Source organism: Monodelphis domestica, chromosome 6 (assembly GCF_027887165.1).
Source record: "Monodelphis domestica isolate mMonDom1 chromosome 6, mMonDom1.pri, whole genome shotgun sequence".
Taxonomy (NCBI): domain Eukaryota; kingdom Metazoa; phylum Chordata; class Mammalia; order Didelphimorphia; family Didelphidae; genus Monodelphis; species Monodelphis domestica.
Window position 1 is genome coordinate 99,549,099 of NC_077232.1, and position 19,078 is coordinate 99,568,176.

The window sequence follows — 19,078 nt, forward strand, 5'->3', positions numbered from 1 at the left end:
TAAATCCCCTCATAAAGAATAACAAAAAGTAGAGTCCACAGAATGGCAGGAATATGGTTTTTTTAATGGCAAAAATCTGTGTCTAATAAGTGCTAAAGATGGGCAGCAGTCTTTAATTCTGATTTTAATGATTGAAGACTAAAAAGCATATTCACCTAGCAGAAAAGTCCAGGCACATTGGCATCAGTCAGTACAGGCAGACTCATTTAGATTTTGGATTTTCTTGCTTCTAAAAACCTTAAGCAGGATACTGAGGATATTAAAAATCCACTTGTAGTTTTCTTTCCAGTTTTTCGAAAGCACACATATGTATATTTATATACATATATTTTAAAGGCTTTATTACACATATTGAAAAAACAATTTAAAATGTATCCATAACCTATAATGTGACTATGATCAGGAAATTGCAAAATGTGCACTGTGCATTGGGGAGTTATGAACTGGATCATGGTGGATTAGGGCTTCTGTGGGTTCTCAAGTCACCAGTTGACCAGATTTTCCTAAGAGTTCCTGGGAACTACTGGGTCAAAAGCTATTTGGGGAATAACCCTTTATTGATAGTTTAAATCAGAACAATAGGGAGGTTGCCCAAACACAATTTGCTTAGTAATGTCAGTGATGTTAATAGCCTTTTGGAATATTTCTCTACATAAATTTCCTAGTCTTTGGAAATGAAGTAACAGCTACTAGGCTAATCCTTCCCCCCCCCCCACCACATTGAAAGGTCATTAGTCCATAGTTTTATGCTAATCACCCATAACATTTTATTACAGGAGGCTGCTACTTTTCTCCCATTCTCCCAACACAGATGAAAAATTTGAAAGATTCTTTAGGCAGTTCTGCAACCTCCCAAAAGCAAATGAATCTTCATAATTCATAAAAAATAAATGTGTATGATTAACTTCTAGAGTAAGACCTCATAGGAAAGTGGTATTTTTCACCACAGTATGGAAGCATTCATTATAGTTACTAGTCCTATCCCTTGCCAGTGCATAGGATAATGGGTACACCAAATAATTTATGGTGAGGTGAACATGGCATGAATGTTCTCGTGCCAAGTCAGCATGCGAGTATCCAAAGTAATTGCCCTAGCCTCTTGGGTACAAGACTCATGAACCAACATGGACAAGACTCATGAACCCACATGGACAAGACTCATGAACCAACATGGACAAGACTCATGAACCCACATGGACAAGACTCATGAACCCACATGGATTGGAAATGGAACAGGTCAAATATTCTTTGCCCAATAACAGTGGAGTGGAGCCTGTGAATGGTCACTGCATTTCCATAGCTTAATGATAAAGGGAAACCCAGTTCATTAATTTGGAAGTGCATCCCTAATGTTGAGGATATGAAGTTTTTTTTTTGTTTTTTTTGGTTCAGACTTGTGTATTTATTATTGTAGGGAACACTGGGTGTTTATTGATGTGTGTATAGATAAACATATTAGGTGAATGGATGGATGGATGGATGGATGGATGGATGGATGGATGGATGGATAATGTGCATACTGGGAGAGTCTATTGATACAGATCAACCACTCATCTGTGACTTAAAGTCTGGATTGGGGAAACTGAGAGGTCAAATGACCTGCCAATGTGCCCTCTCCCAGCATGGGCAAGAACCAGGATTTGTAACTATATCTTTTCCAGTCTATGGCTAGCCTATTATTACTTTCAATATGTTACCCCTCCCAAGTTTTCTTTCTGTCTTTTTTTTTCTTTTAAAAATATAACAGATTGTGTGTGTGTCTATTGAATTAGCAATCACCTCAAAATAAGGAAGGCATAAAAGAATATGACAGTTTCCAAGCAGGGAATGCCAGCTTTTCTAGGCACTGAAATGTCCTTTTCTCTGGATATAAGCTCCTAATGTGAATCAAAGGAGCCAATAAGAATGCCAGATTAGAGAAATGAAACAGGACTTTGACAAGTTAATAGTCATCAAACAAATTGGGATTCCTGTCCAAGAAACAAAAACCTTTCCCAAGCACTCAGTTGCTCTCACATCCAGTGGGAAGGAGCTATATCTTTTACAAACAAATCTTGGCACAACTGTCAAAACAGGAGGATACAGTGACACGCGATCCATCGTTCCTTGTACCTTTCCTCCTTTTAGGACACATATTGATGATGCTCGGTTCTCCTAAAACCAATGGCATCCAACTATTCATTTTCCCATTTCCATAGCATTCCCTATGGCTTCCCAAGCTACTGATAACCATCACAAGGTCTGCTATACAAACCAAGCTAGAGAATACATTTCACATATCTGTTGACCCCTTCCATTTAAGGTATTTGTTGTCTATCCTCCTTTAAAAAGCTCAAACAAAATGCCACTTCTTCCATAAAGCCTTCCACTGACACTCAGAACTCAAGTACTACTTTACTTTGTACTTCCTTGCTATACTTAACAGTTACTTGATTATTATTCCCTGTGGCCTACCACCGAAGCCCATGTGCTTTGTAAATGCTTGTGGATTGACTGATTGATGGTGTCTTATGCCCTTATTAAAGTATAAGTGTCATTAGAATTTTAGCTAAACTTTGCCCCCCTCTCTCTTCTGCATGTTGTGGGGGCTTAAACATATGTGAAATTCAGCAGAGTAATATATTTTGTTTTAATTTGTATAGGTTAAAAATCACACACCTAAACGACAAGGATGTCTTTAATGATATTATTTTGGCTTTTTTGGACTGACTTCATGATTTGTCAAAGTGATTTTATGTCTAGACAAATTTACAGTGGCCACTAGTCATTCCCTATGAATTTGGCCATGTAGGGGACTCCCAGTGAGGAAACGGGGTCCATCGATCAAGATCAATGATTTATCTATAATTTATAATCTTAGAGTTAGTGGTGGTATATCATAGCCTTATATTAAGCATTAGTTACTGAGACTTTGCACCACAACAAGTGCAAAGTGAAGTATTTTATAGGATGATAAGATCATAAATGTAGAGCAGGAAGTGGCTTTGCCCATTATCCAGTCTATGCCTTTCATTTTACAAATGAGGAAACTAAAAACTATAAAAGATAGATAACTTGACTAAGGTTATGAAGGCAGCTTCAAAATCACTTATTCTTACTATTGGAACCCGAGTCTCTTGTCTCTAAGTTCAACATTAGATGGTCTCCCCCAAAACTTGGAATAACTTAAAACCTATGTCTGGATCAGCCAGAGATCATGGTGGAAGTAGATGGTTATAATGATTTTTTCCTGCTTAGCTAACGTGAGCTGGTCTTCTTTGGAATTTCTTGTTGTCAATCTTTTTAGAAGGTTTCTTTCCTGCCCATTCAAGAGTAAGATAGTCCACAGATGTAAAAGAAAATTTTTTATGAGTAAAAAATTAATCAGAGTCCTGGGAGTATTCCTGTCTTTTACCTACAAACATGACTAAGCTGAAGAAAGTATAGGGGGCAAAGAGGAATCCATAATGGAAGATATTAGTCATAATAGCTACATATATAGGACATTTTGCTTTTTTTGCAGTTGTATGTATTGTGTATATGTACATTAAACAATATCTATAGATCTTATACATGTAGGTTATGCACATTATCCATCCATCCATCCACCCATCCATCCATCCATCCATCCATCCACCCAATATGTTTATTTATACACACATATATAGAGGGGAGTATAGATTTGGAATCCAGAGCCTTGGGTTTGAATCCCATTATTACTATTTACTACAGGTCTGACCTCAGCAATATCACTTAACATCTCTGAGCCTCAATTTCCTCATCTGTAATAAAGGGAACATGACAGTTACCTTCAATCATTTGAAAGGATTTTATGTGGAAGAAGGATTCAATTTGTACTGTTTGATCCCTAAACCAAGAACCAGGGGTTATGAGTGATAGTACAAAAGGATACATTTAGGCTTAATGTTAGGAAAAACTGGAGCTAGCCATTTTCAACAAGTGAGTTCTTTAAGAGGAGTTTGGAGAACCATTGATTAAGTATATTGTAGTGGGGATTGTTTGGAGGAAAAGGGGCAGACTAGATTGTGGTAGACATCTCTTCCAACTAGAACATTCTATTATTGAATTTTTGTACTTTCTGCCTCAGGGGATTGCCATGGAAGAAAGTGCTTTGTAAACCTTCGACCATTATTTGGTTATGAATGATTATAATTCTGCTACACTGCATAGCCTTTCTTTACTTGCTAGAAAACTCTTCATTAAAAGTAAGTAGAGAAATCAATAAAAATAGTTCTCCCCACAACCAAAATGTCCATCAGATTAGTTTTGCAGTTCTCATGTCTCGACTAAACATAACATTCTTTCTTGCACATCACTTACACTGCAGAATGATGGTGCACAAAAATTCCAGTCATGTAACAAACAAAAAAATTATCTAAGCATGTTGAAAATGTCTGCAGAATGAGAAATTAGTTCCACATTCCAGAAGAAAATGGTAATTATTATCCTTTGAAACAGCCAGAAAGAAAATGAAAAGGGGGGGAAGGTGGCTTTCCTCTTACCTTCGTAAACATGGGTTTTCCATGCTGAGTGACCATGGTGCACTGATCACAGTCCACTGTGATTGATGAGTTGTGGTATGACTCTTTAGAATGCTTAAGAATGTAATACAGGTCTGTCACACCTCCTTCAAAGACAGTGCTGAAATAGCGGGGGATGAGAGTCCTTCCAATTGCTGTGGGAAAATTTAAAAATATATTATCAACCCAAATATCAAAATCCAAACATGGTAAAACTGAAAAAAAAATGCTTATCTGGGACAACGCATAAGGAACAATCTTTTTTTTTTCTTTCTTCCAAAAGCAGTCCTTTAATTTCATGGCTATCTGAAAGTCCCAATATGGAAACTTCTTGTACTGATGCAGAACAGTGAAACATCTGCAATTCAGACAGCTGCCTGAGGCACCAAAAGGTTAAATGGCTGGAACATGGCAAAATAGTTAATATACATCAGAGGGAGGATTTGAACACAGGTCTTCCTGATTTCAAGGACAATTTTCTGCCCATTTCATCATAATATCTTTTGCCTCTTTGTGCTATTCCTATGAAAAAGAGGGCAACCATTTTTCTTTATTTCTTTTTTAGTACGACAGTGAGAATAACACTGAGGTTAGAATCAGAAGACTTCAGTTTGAGTTCCAGCCTCAATACTGACCAACTTGGTACGTAATTAACCTATCCAAGACTTCTTTTTGTTTGTTTGTTTGTTTTTTAACCTATAAAACGAGGAGGATAATATTTGCAATAACTATTCCATTGGGGTTATTATAGGAGAAGTAATATAAATATGAATTATTATTATTACAGTTATGTTATAGTTCTGAGAGGGAAGGGGGATCAATTATATCAGAGGTAAATTATTAAAAAATCTGAGAAAACTTGAGAATTACTTTGGGATAGGTATAGTCTATGTAAAATGTCCAAGAAATACTTCCTTTTTCACATGGGTGATTCCAGCTGCCCCACCAGGCTCCCTTTCACATACCCACATTTTTCTTTTAGGAAGGGTTGTTTTTTTTTATATATTTACAAAGAATATCATGTAGGTAAGCCATATGCTCATGAGAAACAGGGAAAAATGGAGACCTGAAAATACAAATGATGCTGACAACTCTGGGACCTTGTTGCCAAAGAGGTTTGTGTAAATTTTTTAGGAGAGCTAACCCATCCACTAAATAGATCTTTGTTTCCCTAAGTTCATAGCTTGCACAGCAATGGTGTACATACAGTGGTCAAACTGTAAGGGATCTTTTCCTCGCCTCAGTTTTCTTATGTATAAAGAGAAGAGGTTAGGCAAGATGAAGGCTGAGGTGCCTTCCATTTCTTACCTTTTGTGATCATCTTCCAGTCTCTCCTTTCTCATACCCTATTCTATATTTTATTGATTAGGAAATTGAAGGAGGAGAGAGACCAGTGAGACCAAAGGATGGAGACTTGTCCAAGGTCATACAGCTAGTTAGGGGTAGAGAAAGGAGTGGAATCTGGTACCCATTTCATTACTCAATTCTCTTTCTAGTGCTTTGAAGCAGTTTGGTGTGTATCTGAGTATTTGTGGTTCATTAGACTTAGAATAATAGAATCAGTGCTTGGGAGAGAATGCAGAAGTAATTTCGTCTGCCCCCTTAAATCCCCCTAGAATAATAGGCTCATCCTCTCCACAACATCCTTGACAAGTGGTATTCCAGCCTCTGCTTAAACATTTCCAATGAGGGCAAGCTCACAGTGTTCCTGAAGCAGCCCGATCCCTTCTGAGATCCCATTAATTGTTAGGAACTTCTTTCTTACTGAACTGAAAGTTCCTGGCTTTTTCTTTTTCTTTTTCTGTTTTTTTTTCTGGCTTTTTCCTTGGTAGAGTATAGCATGCACTTATTTTAGCTGTAACCTGAAGTCTTCTTGCACAAAAACTTGCCACTGTCGTTAGCAGGAGTCTTGCCTCTAAGCAAATCAAAAGACAGGCTCTAGAAGAATAGATTCTTAAGCATTTATTAGATCCCTCTTGTGGACTGTCCTAAAATTCTAAAAGTATACAGATGCCATTTAATAGCTCAATAAATAAACCACTGATGATAATGCTCAGAAAAAGCCTCTATTTAAGAAACATTTTAATGGTTTAAAACATTTAGTTTTAATTTCAACAAACACTAGTATTAATCCATTTGATGCAGCTTCATACATAATTTGTATATAGATTCACTGTTGAAACTAAAACATATATAGAAGAGAGATGTGGCTACCTAGAGTAGTTTCCTACACTAAGCTTTAAAGCGTGGGTCCACGAATAGACCAGCATAGACAGTGAATGTAGTAGGTGGGAAAACAGAATATCTTTATTTTCACTAACCTCTGGTTTCCTTTTTAGTTCTATGTGTTGTATTTTGTATGTTTAATCATATTTTACAGAGAAGGGGTCCAGAGGCTTTCCTGGGCTGCTCCATAAGTCCATGGCCCTAAAGAGGTTGTAAGAAACTTCTGAACGAGGAAGCTCCCTGTATCAGTACAGGTTAGTACCTACTATGCAACTTTATCTTTAAGAGTTGTCTAAAGCGTCGAGAGATTCAGGAACTTGCCCAAGAGTCCAGCAGTTAGGAAGTGGTAGATGGAACACATGAATCTCACTGTCTTTGACTCCAAAGTCAGCTCTCTACTCATTGTAAAATGACTGCCTCTCATCATTACCATAACCGTCATTATTAATCTCAAAAGGTGCTGTAGCCAAAATAATTTATTCTTTTTTGGAACAACCCTTTGGTGAGGCGTCTATCCAAACCTGATCTCAGTTGGACCTCCAATGACAGAAATAGAGGCTGTCACCAGGCTTTCACTTGAAGCATTTCCAATTTGCTAGGACCAGTTAGAGCTATCATTGCCCAGAGAGAGCCTTTAGAACTTAGGGTCATTGCTGTGATGAACCATTGGAAGAAGATTTTGAGAGTGATCTACATAATACACATTCATTTTGAGAGTTTCAAACCCATTACATCAACAAAAAAAAGTGATGAACCATTGGAAGAAGATTTTGAGAGTTATCTACATAATATAAAATTATTTTGGTTATTTCAAACCCATTACAACAACAATCAAAAAAGAAAAAAACAAACAACTAATTTTGAAAAGAATTATTTGTAGGGATAGTTAGGTGGCTCAGTAGATAGAGAGAGAACCAGAGATGGGAAGCCCTGGGTTCAAATATAGCCTTAGATATTTTCTAGTTGTGTAAACCTGGGTGAGTCAATTAATCCCAGTTGCCTAGCCTTTTACTGTTCTTCTGCCTTGGAACTGGTACTTAGTATTGGTTCTAAGACAGAAGGTAAGAGTTTAAAAAATAATTTGCAATGTTAAATCTGTTTAACTAAATCTAATCAATATCAATGTATAATTTAAAATAATTGCAATAAATAATACTTTATACCATCAAATATAAGTTAAAGAACATGATTTTTTGCACATAAACCTCCCCTAGCTTAGATGTGATTACTGCAAATCAACCACAATAATTTGGTGAGCTGAGATGCCTATTGATTAGCATAAATTTATACATATATATATTTTTAAAATATAGGATTAAAATGAAAATACTGCAACACAGGAGTATTATAAGGGAAATTACATTCAACTCAATTAACTGTTGGTGACTGAATCATGCTGCAGTTTATCCACAGCACATCTTGCTTTCAATTTCTTTGTGATATCATTGCTTACTTTAAATAAATCCTTTTCTGATATAGCCACCCTTTCAATTTATAGCCCAGCAGGAGCTGGATGGGAAAGAAGTTTGTGATTCCTTCACATTAACCCTAAATTCTTAATCACCACCTCCAGCTCCGAAAATATATGAACTGGGTAGCAATTCACCAAGGCAGTGGAGTGAGGAAGAAGAATGCTTTGCTTAGTTTGGTCCTTTGCATTGATCTAAGAGATAATCGTGTTAATTTCTAACAAGAAATAGTGAGCCAGTAAGGGGAGTGTGTATGTATGTGTGTGTATGCATATGTAATAAATGTGTACATATACATATGTAGGTAAATATATATATGTATATGTATATATCCCTCTGTGTGTGTGAGGGGAGAGATGGGCTATGAGGAAGTTGCAATGTTTTCCAGGGTCTTCTGAGTCAGGTCTTTATAAACAACTTAATACAAAATCATGATTTTTATTTTTTTGGGGGGGGATTTCGGGAATCACTCTGTGAATTTACAGGTACACCTTTATCAGAGTGGGCTGTAAGCTCCTCAAGGGGCAGAAATTATTCAGGCTAGCATAATACATGTGGTTTCTTAATTTTATTCATCTTGATATTCTTCTTAGCATGTAGCTCACCGTCATCCACAAAATAGGCTCTCAATTAATATTTGTTGAATGAATGGACAAAGACAAAAGCAGCATTCTTAGACTAATCTATGTGATTTTGCATTGTCCACCATTACCTGCCAGTGTTCTGGATCACCAAGCATTGCCTTACTCTATGAATGCATTTTATTTTTATGCCCACATAGTATGTTCATACCATGGATAAGCTAAATGAAAATACATTATTTATCTAGGCATTTAAATCAACCCTGTATCCATCCTTCACTCTCTAAAACAAAATATCGTTTTCAAAGAATCTTGCAATGTATGTTGGCCATAGTAATTGCTGTGTGGGACACTGCAGATTTAAAACACGCGGAGAAAAGTCAGAGATGTCACCATTGTTATAAATCTGCCACTTTTCATGCACTCCCACCATTGCGAAGGCAACAGCAACAGCAACAAAAAAGATGGACTAGCACATGGAAGGTTGCCTAGAATATTGGTTGTGGTCTATACCCTATACATTATTTAATTCCCATATATTTTTTGAAATAGAAAAGAAAAGCATATAGTAAATTATTCAGGAGACAGAGATGTAAAAACTAGTTTAAATAATCCTCAACCTTGTAGGTAAATATCATTAGCCTAGAAATCACTAAAAATTCCCAATTTAGGGATTTTTATAGATTTTGAGCTCACTGTTTAGGCTAGGCTTGTTGTGAGAGGAGGGGAAGGATTAAAAATTAATCTTGTGACATGGAATTTGACAGAATAATAGTTTCTCAGAAATAATAAATGCCCCCAAATCAGTTTACTTTCCACCTGCCCCTTTTAAGTTTCAGATTGACTCAAGCTACTTGATCCCTCAATCACAAAAGTGTGCCTTCCTCCCCCATGGATCCTTCTTTCCATCCAGGTATGTGCCATGATTAAGGAATAGTCAGGCTAGGCTGCAAGTCTATAGAACCTCTCTATCCTCATCACAATGTGCAATGACTTCCTTCATCTCCTCAGCTGGAGTCTTCTATAATAATTTGGCTCCATTTTCTCTATGCAAGCTTGTAGGATCATGAAATCATGGAGAGGCAACTTTTGAAGGGACCTCAAGTCCTCTAATCCAGCTTCATCTCAAAATATGAGACCTATCTAAGATATCTCTGACATCATAGAGCTGGTGGTCATCCAAACGCTTGTTAGAAGACCTCTAATTACATCTTTCAATAAAATTCCATTCTGTCATGGAAGAGCTCTAAGTATTAGGAAGTTTTCACACACACAGCACTCAATTATCTTGTAGATTTGTTTCTCTTTTTGCCTTCAGTGGTCAAGTAGAATAAAATCAGTTATTTTCACATGGTAACCCCTCAGTTGCTTGAAGAGTGACATAAAGGTTCTCTTAAGTCTTTTCCTTTCTATTTCTTCCAATTCATCTTCACGGGATACAGTTTCAAGTTCCTTTATCAGCACCCCACTTTGGAATTGCTCATGTTTGTCAATGCCCTCCCAAAGATGTTGCACTACTGCTTTCAGGATCATATATAAAATCCTTTATTTGGCTTTTGAAACCATCCATAATCCAATCCCTTTCTACCTTTCCAGTCTTCTTACACCTTACTTCTCTCCATGTACTCAATTCGCCAATGATTCTAAGCTCCTTGCTATTTCTCACACAAGATATAAAAGAATAAAATACAATTGGATTGGGAGAGATAAAATGGATTAATTATCTCATATAAAAGAGTCATGAATGAAAGGAGAGGATGGAGGGCTGGTACCTTATTCTCATCTCTAGACTGACATTTCTTTTCTTTCTTTCTTTGAATTGATTTTAAGTTTATCTTTTATCTTTTAAATTTTATTTTTATTGTTATACAAAACACATTTCCATATTTGTCATTGTTGTAAGAGCAAACATACATAGTCAAAACCCCAAAATAAAACCATCAATACACTGATGTGAAAGAAAACTTCAACAACTCTTTCTTTGGAGGTGGATAGCATTCCCTGTAATAAGTCCTTTAAGATTGTCCCAGATCATTGCATTTTTTAGGGTAGCCAAGTTTTCAAAGATAATCATCATCCAATATTGCTGTTATGGTGTGAAAATTTCTTTCAGTTCTGTTTTTTATGTTTATTTAATTAATTAATTTAGAATATTTTTCCATGGGTACATGAATCATGTTCTTTCCCTCCCCTCATCCTACTCCCCTCCCATAGCAAATGAGCAATTTCACTGGGTTTTACATATGTCTAGACTGACTTTTTAAGAACGTTCCTCCAGGCTTGAGAATCTCTACTTCTCTTTGCCTACTGGTTCCCTTGATTTCCTTCAAATCTCAACCAAAATCTTACCTTCTGCAAGAAACCTTTCCTGATCCCCCTTAATTCTAGTGCCTTTCCTCTGTTGAATATCTCCATTTCATCCTGTATACATCTTATTTGCATGTAGTTTTCTGTATGCTTTCTCTTCCATTAAGGGTAGTCACTGTTTTTGTTGACGTTCATCATATTCCTAGCACTTGGTGCTCATGCCCGGAATATTGTAGATGCTTAACATATGCTTGTAGATTTGACTTGGTTTCATGTTGGTGTTTTTGCGTGTGTTAGAACAAAACCCTTTTGAATGGTCATGAATAATTTCTTAGGAATCTCTGACTTATTTCAGGACTTACTGTAACCAGGTGCTCAGTGTCATACACAAATGCAAACATATCCCCAAATGTTTCCCAGAAATAAAGGCCCATTTTTAAATATCAGTATTCTACCATTCTTGATGTATGGCTGCAAGTCATGGAATACTTCAATCTTCAAAGAATTAAAAATGAGTCATATGCAGAAAGTAACAGAGAGGCCGGTAGTGGGTCTGAGAAGATTATAATATATAACAAATATGGAAGTTAAAAAAAACTAGAGTAAAGGATGCAATTTGGAAATTGTATGAACAAAAAAATGTGAACTGGTCACATGGCAAGAGCAAAATATGTAAAGGTCAAAAGCTTATGGGCTCTACTGGTATTCTCAGGAGAAACTGAAGATGATTATCAATTTATTAAGTAGACTTCCTTTATTTAAGTGTATGTGTGTGTGGATAGATAGATAGATAGATAGATAGATAGATAGATAGTGATTGAGAAGAGTTACAAAGGGTGGATAGGCATAGAGTTGTAAACTGCATCACTAGAGAGAACCGACAAAGTGATGAGTTAATTGATTCTCTTGGGTTTTGAGTAAGCTCTCATCATATGCCACTACTTTCTAGTAAGATCTTTCCCTTCACAAAATTATGGACACTTAGATTTGAAAGGAATCTCAGAAGGCAGCCAGTTACACACATATACATACACACAATATTTAATTATTTAAATTATTAAAATCTCCTTTCCATTATTTTGAATATTCTTTATCCTTTACCTGAATGTCTCTAATGAAGGGAAAACCATTATGTTCCTCAAAGCCAATCCATTATACTTTCAGAATGCTCCAATCATTAGGAAGCTTTTCCTTGCATAGAATTTAAATCCGCCTTTCTAGAACTTTTAACCGTTTCCTGCATCTCTTGTCTTCAAGGGCTAAGTGGAAAAAGTCCCCTTCCACTTGGCAGATCTTCACAGACATGAATATCATGGCTATTTTCCCCCTAAGTATTTTCTTCTCCTGCCTACGTATGCCATTTTTTCCAGCTTTTTCTTGTTTCCTTTGTCATGATCAAAGCCTCTTATCATCCTGGTCACTCTTTTCTGTATTAACTTTAGCTCATTGATGACCTTTGTAAAAGTTACTTCTTATGACCTAACAGTACCAGGACAAAGGAGAATACATCTACATTCCCTCTCTGTCAAAAAGTCTTAACCTTGGTTTCATGAACTTGATTTTAAAGATATGTATATGGTTATTATTGTATTTCAATATAATTGATTTCCTCTGCAATCTTGCTCATTTTATTTTATGTACCTAAAATATTATTCTTAGAAGGAGTCCATAAACTTTACTGTACTATCAAATAAAAAAAGTTAAGGACAAAGGAAACACATCCATTAAATACTTAACCATGTGCCAGGAACATATATCATCTCATTTGATCCCCACACCACCCCTGGGTAATAAGATTTATTATTGTATCCATTGTATATATGACGAAATGAAGACAGATAGAGGTTAAGTGACTTGCATAGGTTCATACAGCTAGCAAGTTCCTGAGGTCAAATTTGAATTCTGGACTCCAGGAGATGCTCTCTTTCCACTACATCACCTAGCTGACTTTAGGTTCTGCTCTGTTAGGACACCACATCTCTTCCAATGCAGCCTAAAATTGCACTAGATTCAAGACACCACATCATCTGATTGATTTGTGTTGGAGCTTTCACTCTACTTTCTTTGATCTTTTTCAACAAACTACTATCCACCCACATCTTCTACATATTGCATTTCTTAAGTTGTTTTTTAATCCAGTTATAGTAATTTACACTTATTTCTATGACATATTATTCTATTCTGCTCCACATTCTGATTTGTCAAGGTCTTTCCAAATCCTGACCCATGTTATTCAACATGGAAACTAATTTTTTTTGGAATTTTATCTATGAATTGATGGTGTGCCATCTCTGTTATCATTTAAGCAATTGGGAAAACTTTTAAACAACCTAGGGACAGACAAACACACACATATCTCTAGTCTGTTTTCCATCAGTTCAGTGAATTACTAAATAACACAGGCAAAAGCTTATGTTTCCTTCTCAAGTTCTAATCAATAATGCCTTCAATATGGGAGCAGTTTTTTACCCCTCATAAAGAAATATAAATGAGAAAGCAGGTGTATAGGTGAGTATTTATGGATGTTTTAAACCTTTCTTTTGGGCACCAATAATGTCTAAATATCTTTCTAAGCATTTGGCATCCTCTTGTATTTCAGGCATATTGAAAATTGATTCTAAAATCACTTTCTTCATCTATTCATGGTCCAGTCCAGCTGTTCTTCCCATCATTATTCTTTAGCACCATTTCAACTTCATAAGGAAATGAGGAACTATGATGTTTGAAATCAAATATGATGGTTCCATTGCCAATAATGGAGAAAAATATTTGTTATATAATTACTGACATAAATTTTTCTACTTTTCATATTTTCATTTTTACTTTCAACTTTCATCTTTAAATACCAATTGGATAATTTAGCTTTGTTGAGTCTTTCCCCAAGCTTCCTGTGTTTTTTCTTCCATTACTTTATTCCTTTACTTTATAAGGCAGTTCTGCTCATGATCTTCTACCATCATTCCCTGCAACCTTTTACAAATGAGTTTATATTCTAAAGTAATATTCAGAATTGCTCTTGGCTGCTCTCCCTTTCCACTTGGCAAAGATATCAAGTGTTCTTTTGGCTAATGCAGATTTTAAGGATATTTTCTAAGACTTCTTCAAAACAGGCAATGACATATCTTTTAAATTCCCTTGGTAAAAGGTTTTCAATCTTTTTTTGTATGTGTCATGGCATCCTGATTAAGACAAAAAGTAACAATAATGTTTTTAGATATAAAAAATACAATACAAAGGATGACAAAGGAAATCAAAAGTTCATGAAAATAAAGATATAACTTTTTCTCTTCCAAGTTCATAGACTCCTGAAATCTATTCATAGGTCCTTAGAAATCTGTGGCCCCCAGGATAATAAATGTTGGCTCAGGAAATTGTGATATGTATCAATGTCTGTTCTTTTGTCTGTTTTTATCTTTTTCAGGTTCACCAACTTGGTTAAAGAGATCAAGTTAGAGATGTTCCAGTTGTGTAACACATCTTCTCATGTTTATTTTTTCTCATAATTTGGTATAGAAAAGTGGTTCATTATATAGACAGTTGATCTATAGGTCATACTCATATCAGAAAGCAGCCATTTCTTGCCCATTCAAAAATAATCAGTTTTATTTTGGGGGATATTATCTAGTGCTTGCAATATCTAATGCCTCCTGATGATTTTATGAAAGAAAGTATTAATAATATACAATGTGAGCCTCTTGTATTATCTATTAGTTTTTGGTTTCTTATTTTTTATTTAGAACCATATATTGTAATATATTTTTCATTGTTTCCTATCCCTACCTTGACAATGAAGTCACCAAGTATTGGAGCATAAGATTTGATTTGGGAGATTATATTGAATTTTCCACAGAATTTCTATACTTCCTCACTCTCTGGATTGGCAAATAATCTTCTATTATTGTCATAGGATTTTTTTTGTTTTTTATTTTTTCCTTGAAAATGTTTATCACAAACATTATGATATAAGATAGCTGATTATTACTTGAAATGTTGCTTCTTGTTTTTAGATGCATGACAGAAGCAACTCTCAGCTCCTTTATTTCCCTCTGCAAAAAGAACTTTGGCATCATCCTTCTATTTATTTGAAAATTTCTTTTGTTTCTTGGATATATTTAGAGTGAGAATGTCAAGTTTGATATGATTCAGTTCTCCTGACAGTATATTCACTCATTCATTACTAGACAAGGACTTCATATTAAGAGTGCCAACATTTAAGTTAGTGTCCAAAAAGTGTATGATTCTTAGCAATTTTAGTTCTCTCTTCTTCCATCCTGCCACTATCACTGTAGAAGATGATGATAGCCACATAAGACTTGGGGATATTTTATATTTTTCTTTGTTTCATGGGTTGAGGTTACTAAAGCCAAAGAATTCAATACCAATGGGTTAACCTAATGTTGATCAGCCTTTTTATACTTATATAGGCTGGTCCTTAGGGAAAAAAATAAAACCACTAGAAAATATTGCTAAAGGCCAGCCACTGAGCTAGGCAATGGCCATATTAATATACAAGTCATGTAGCCCCTTTCTTAATGAAGCACATATTCTACTGGGAGGAAACAACATGTAAAAAGAAAAGAAAACACAAGCTACATTAAAAAAATACACATTGATGAGGGCAGACACTAATAACTGGGGCCAATCAAGAGAGATGTCTTGAAGAAGATAACATTTAAGTGGAGCCTTGAAAGAAGCTAAGGTTTCCAAGAAGTGAAGGTATGGGGGACAGCTTGGAAAAAGGCATGAAGGTGAGAGATAGAACATTATATTAGGGGAAAGCCATCTATTACACAAGGCACTGTGTGGGAATATAGGCTGGAGCCAAATTGTTCATCCTCTTAAATGTCAGAGTGATTTGTTAGTGAGAAGTCACTAGCTTCTTGAACAGAAGAGTAAGTGTTTATTATGGTATAGCCTCTGAAAACTCAGGGTCCCACTCCAACCACCCTAAGACAATGGAGTGGGATTTGTGGTGGTGTCTTTCAAGGCACCTTTGCTTAAATAAGGGTGTTTTTATTTGTACTCTCAGCTAAAACTATCAACTTCTGTTAATTTCTGGGTTTTGATGGCAAACAATTTCAAACATTAGCTGAGATAATCTGAGCTCATTGGAATGTTTTTATAAGCAAGAAGGTAGAATTCCACTAATGTATTATTATTATTAGTTAACACTTTGCAATAATTTTACTAATGATTTTCTATCTCATTAGCAAGGAAGTACCATAACAAGAGATTTATGGCTTCAAATAAGACAAAGTTAATTATAATAGGAATAATTGATTATTATGAGTTGTTTTTTTTTACCCTTAACTTGATAACTGATAAGCTTTCAGGGCCTGGATGGTATTGCTATTGCTCAGCTAAAACTTCAGTACACCAGAAATCCAAATGCAAATTTGATTACTCAAGTTTATAATGTACTCATAGGATTCATTAAACTCCACAGGGTCATTTATATCTAGAAATCAATGAGCACATTATGCAAATATGCAAATGTGGGTGTTTCTATCTTCAACATAAACAATTCTGATGATTTAATTTATGGTAAATAACTATGTTAGGAAAAGTAGCAGTGGGATAAGTCTAGGCTCAACTTAGGAGTTACCTAAATCACATTAAGGGGGTGGGATTTTTTGGTTTTAGAGAAGAAGTAATAAGTTGAATGGCAACTTTGTTTTCAAGAACTGATATCCTTTTTGTTTTTCCTTTTGAATTTTAGTTTGGTCTTTGTTGGGCTAAAGTATTTGTCAGTGATTATTTACATTTTCCCCCTCATTTCCTCTTTTGACATTTCCAAGATACAACTTCAGTTTCTTTAGGCATATGGTACAAATGAATATTATTCTTATTAGACTCATTGAAGGCAGGGATCATATTTTATCTAAACTTTGTATTTTTCATAGTAAATACCACAGAGTTCTGCACATAGAAATTATAACACCATTGTTAAATGAATAGGACGTTATGGAGACAATAAACATTCAGAAAAAAGTAGAATTCACCATGGGTTGAAAACAGTAAAGGAAGGCCTTATGAAGTAGGGCATTCTCTGAGTGGGCCTTGAATGATGGCTGAGATATAGGTAGGTGGAAGGGTCAGGGATAGGACATTCTGTGGAATGAACCACTATGAGAAAAGTTTGAAAGCAGGAACAGATATGACCATTTTGAAGATGAACCAGAAGACTATCCTGGCTAGAACAAAGAATTTGTGTTGAGGGGTAATGGGAGATGTTTGGCTACTATTCAATATTACAAATATTTTCAATATTCCAAAAATTAATAATTTCATGAGACTTTATTCCACTGATGTAGACTACATTCCAGCACACCATGGTAAATGGTTGTAGTGGATTGTTTTGGCTATTGCATGGTGGCCAATCTTTGATAACAAGCCTTTATAGACTTAGCAAGATTGATCTTTAGATCCTATGACTAGGCCCAGATTCAGAGTCTCTCTCATTTAACAGAACTTTCCAGAGCCTGTATTTTATTAGTCCAATCTTTAAGAATTAAGGATAACTTCCATATCCTAAAGACGGCTTTAGTAGTAGAGAGATCTTAGGGATAATGCCATATAATATACTTTACAATATTAAAGGCATTTTATATAGATTATTTCATTTGATCAATCAATAAATATATATGAAGCATTGAATATATGTTGGGTACCATGCCAAGAGTTGAAAACAGATACACAACATACACATGTATACACAAGATAAATACAGCGTAGATGGAAAGTAGCTTTAAAGGGAAGGCTATTAGCAGCTGATCTTTAAAACACCATAGTGATAATACAGCTTTTTCTCATTTTATGTTTTCCCCATTTTATAAAAGTCTATTGGCTTGATGGTAGAAACACAGTTAATTAGGGAGTAGTAGTGAAGCCAACTATCAAATGCAGATCTTTTGATCCTTATTGCAGGGAACATTTTTCTCTCAAGAGTTGAGAAACTAGAGATTTGCCAAAAATGGCAAACAAAATAGTGATATAATGTTTTTAGTGGAAAAAGTACAACTCTTAACAAAACTGTTAATTTGTTAGAGTTCTTTCCACCCAACCACCCATATTATGTCTTATTATTTCCTATATCAGCTCGACTCTCAACTGGTAAACTCTTAAAGAGTAACTCATTTTAGGGATACTTGAAGTAACAATAGAAAATCTTCTGTACTAGACTAATAATAACAAAAATAATAATGTTGATAGCATCCATATAAAGGTTGTAATGTGCTTCATGAATAGTAACTCACTGGATCTTCACCATAACCCTGGGAGGTAGGTGCTATTATTTTAGAGATTTTACAGATGAGGGAACTGAGGCAGGCAACAACAGTTAAGTGACTTGCCCAGGGTCATACACCTAGTTATTTTCTGAAACCAAATTTGAACTTAAGACTTCCAGAGCACAAATCCAAAGTTGCACTACCTTAGTGCCCATATAAGTACTATAATTAGTTTTCCCTATTATCCCTTTTCCTAAAATAGCACTTTGGAAAGTGGCATATTAAATTTTACTTAGGTACAAAATTTTAGAGTCTCTTTTATCTCACCAATAAGGAGTCTGAGTGCCATATGGGTGATGCGACTAATCCAAGTTCACACATGTAGCTGGTAGTTGCTGCCAGGTCTTCAGATTCCCCAGCCCTGTGCTCCTTAACACCATACCAAGCTACCTCCCAATGTTTAGCTCTCAATTACCAGTAAGGCCAATTATAATGTTCACTCAGGGACTTAAAACAGAAAGTACCATAAGGGGAGAAAACCAATGAATTATGGGTCCATAGCTGGAATTTCTACATTTGAATGTTAAAGTTGGGATAATTATGGCTTAGGGACTAATCATTTAAAAAGATTCATTTCTGGATTGGAGCTAATTTTGAATTTTACAAGTAAAAGTATCTCATCTGAGACTACTTAGTCTTGATTCATTTCTCCCTTAAAGTATTTATGTGCACAATCTATAAACATG

The 19,078-nt window shown here is 35.4% G+C and overlaps 1 protein-coding gene across 7 annotated transcripts in view; it reads right to left on the minus strand.

Moving 5' to 3' along the window:
- LDB2 (LIM domain binding 2) overlaps positions 1-19,078 on the minus strand; it is a 401,987-nt gene that overhangs the window by 98,427 nt on the left and 284,482 nt on the right. For all 7 annotated transcript variants that reach the window (XM_007496683.3, XM_007496685.3, XM_007496684.3 and 4 more), the window contains exon 3: positions 4,503-4,675. In XM_007496683.3, coding sequence (XP_007496745.1) covers positions 4,503-4,675 — 173 coding nt within the window. The remainder of the gene's footprint in view (positions 1-4,502; positions 4,676-19,078) is intronic.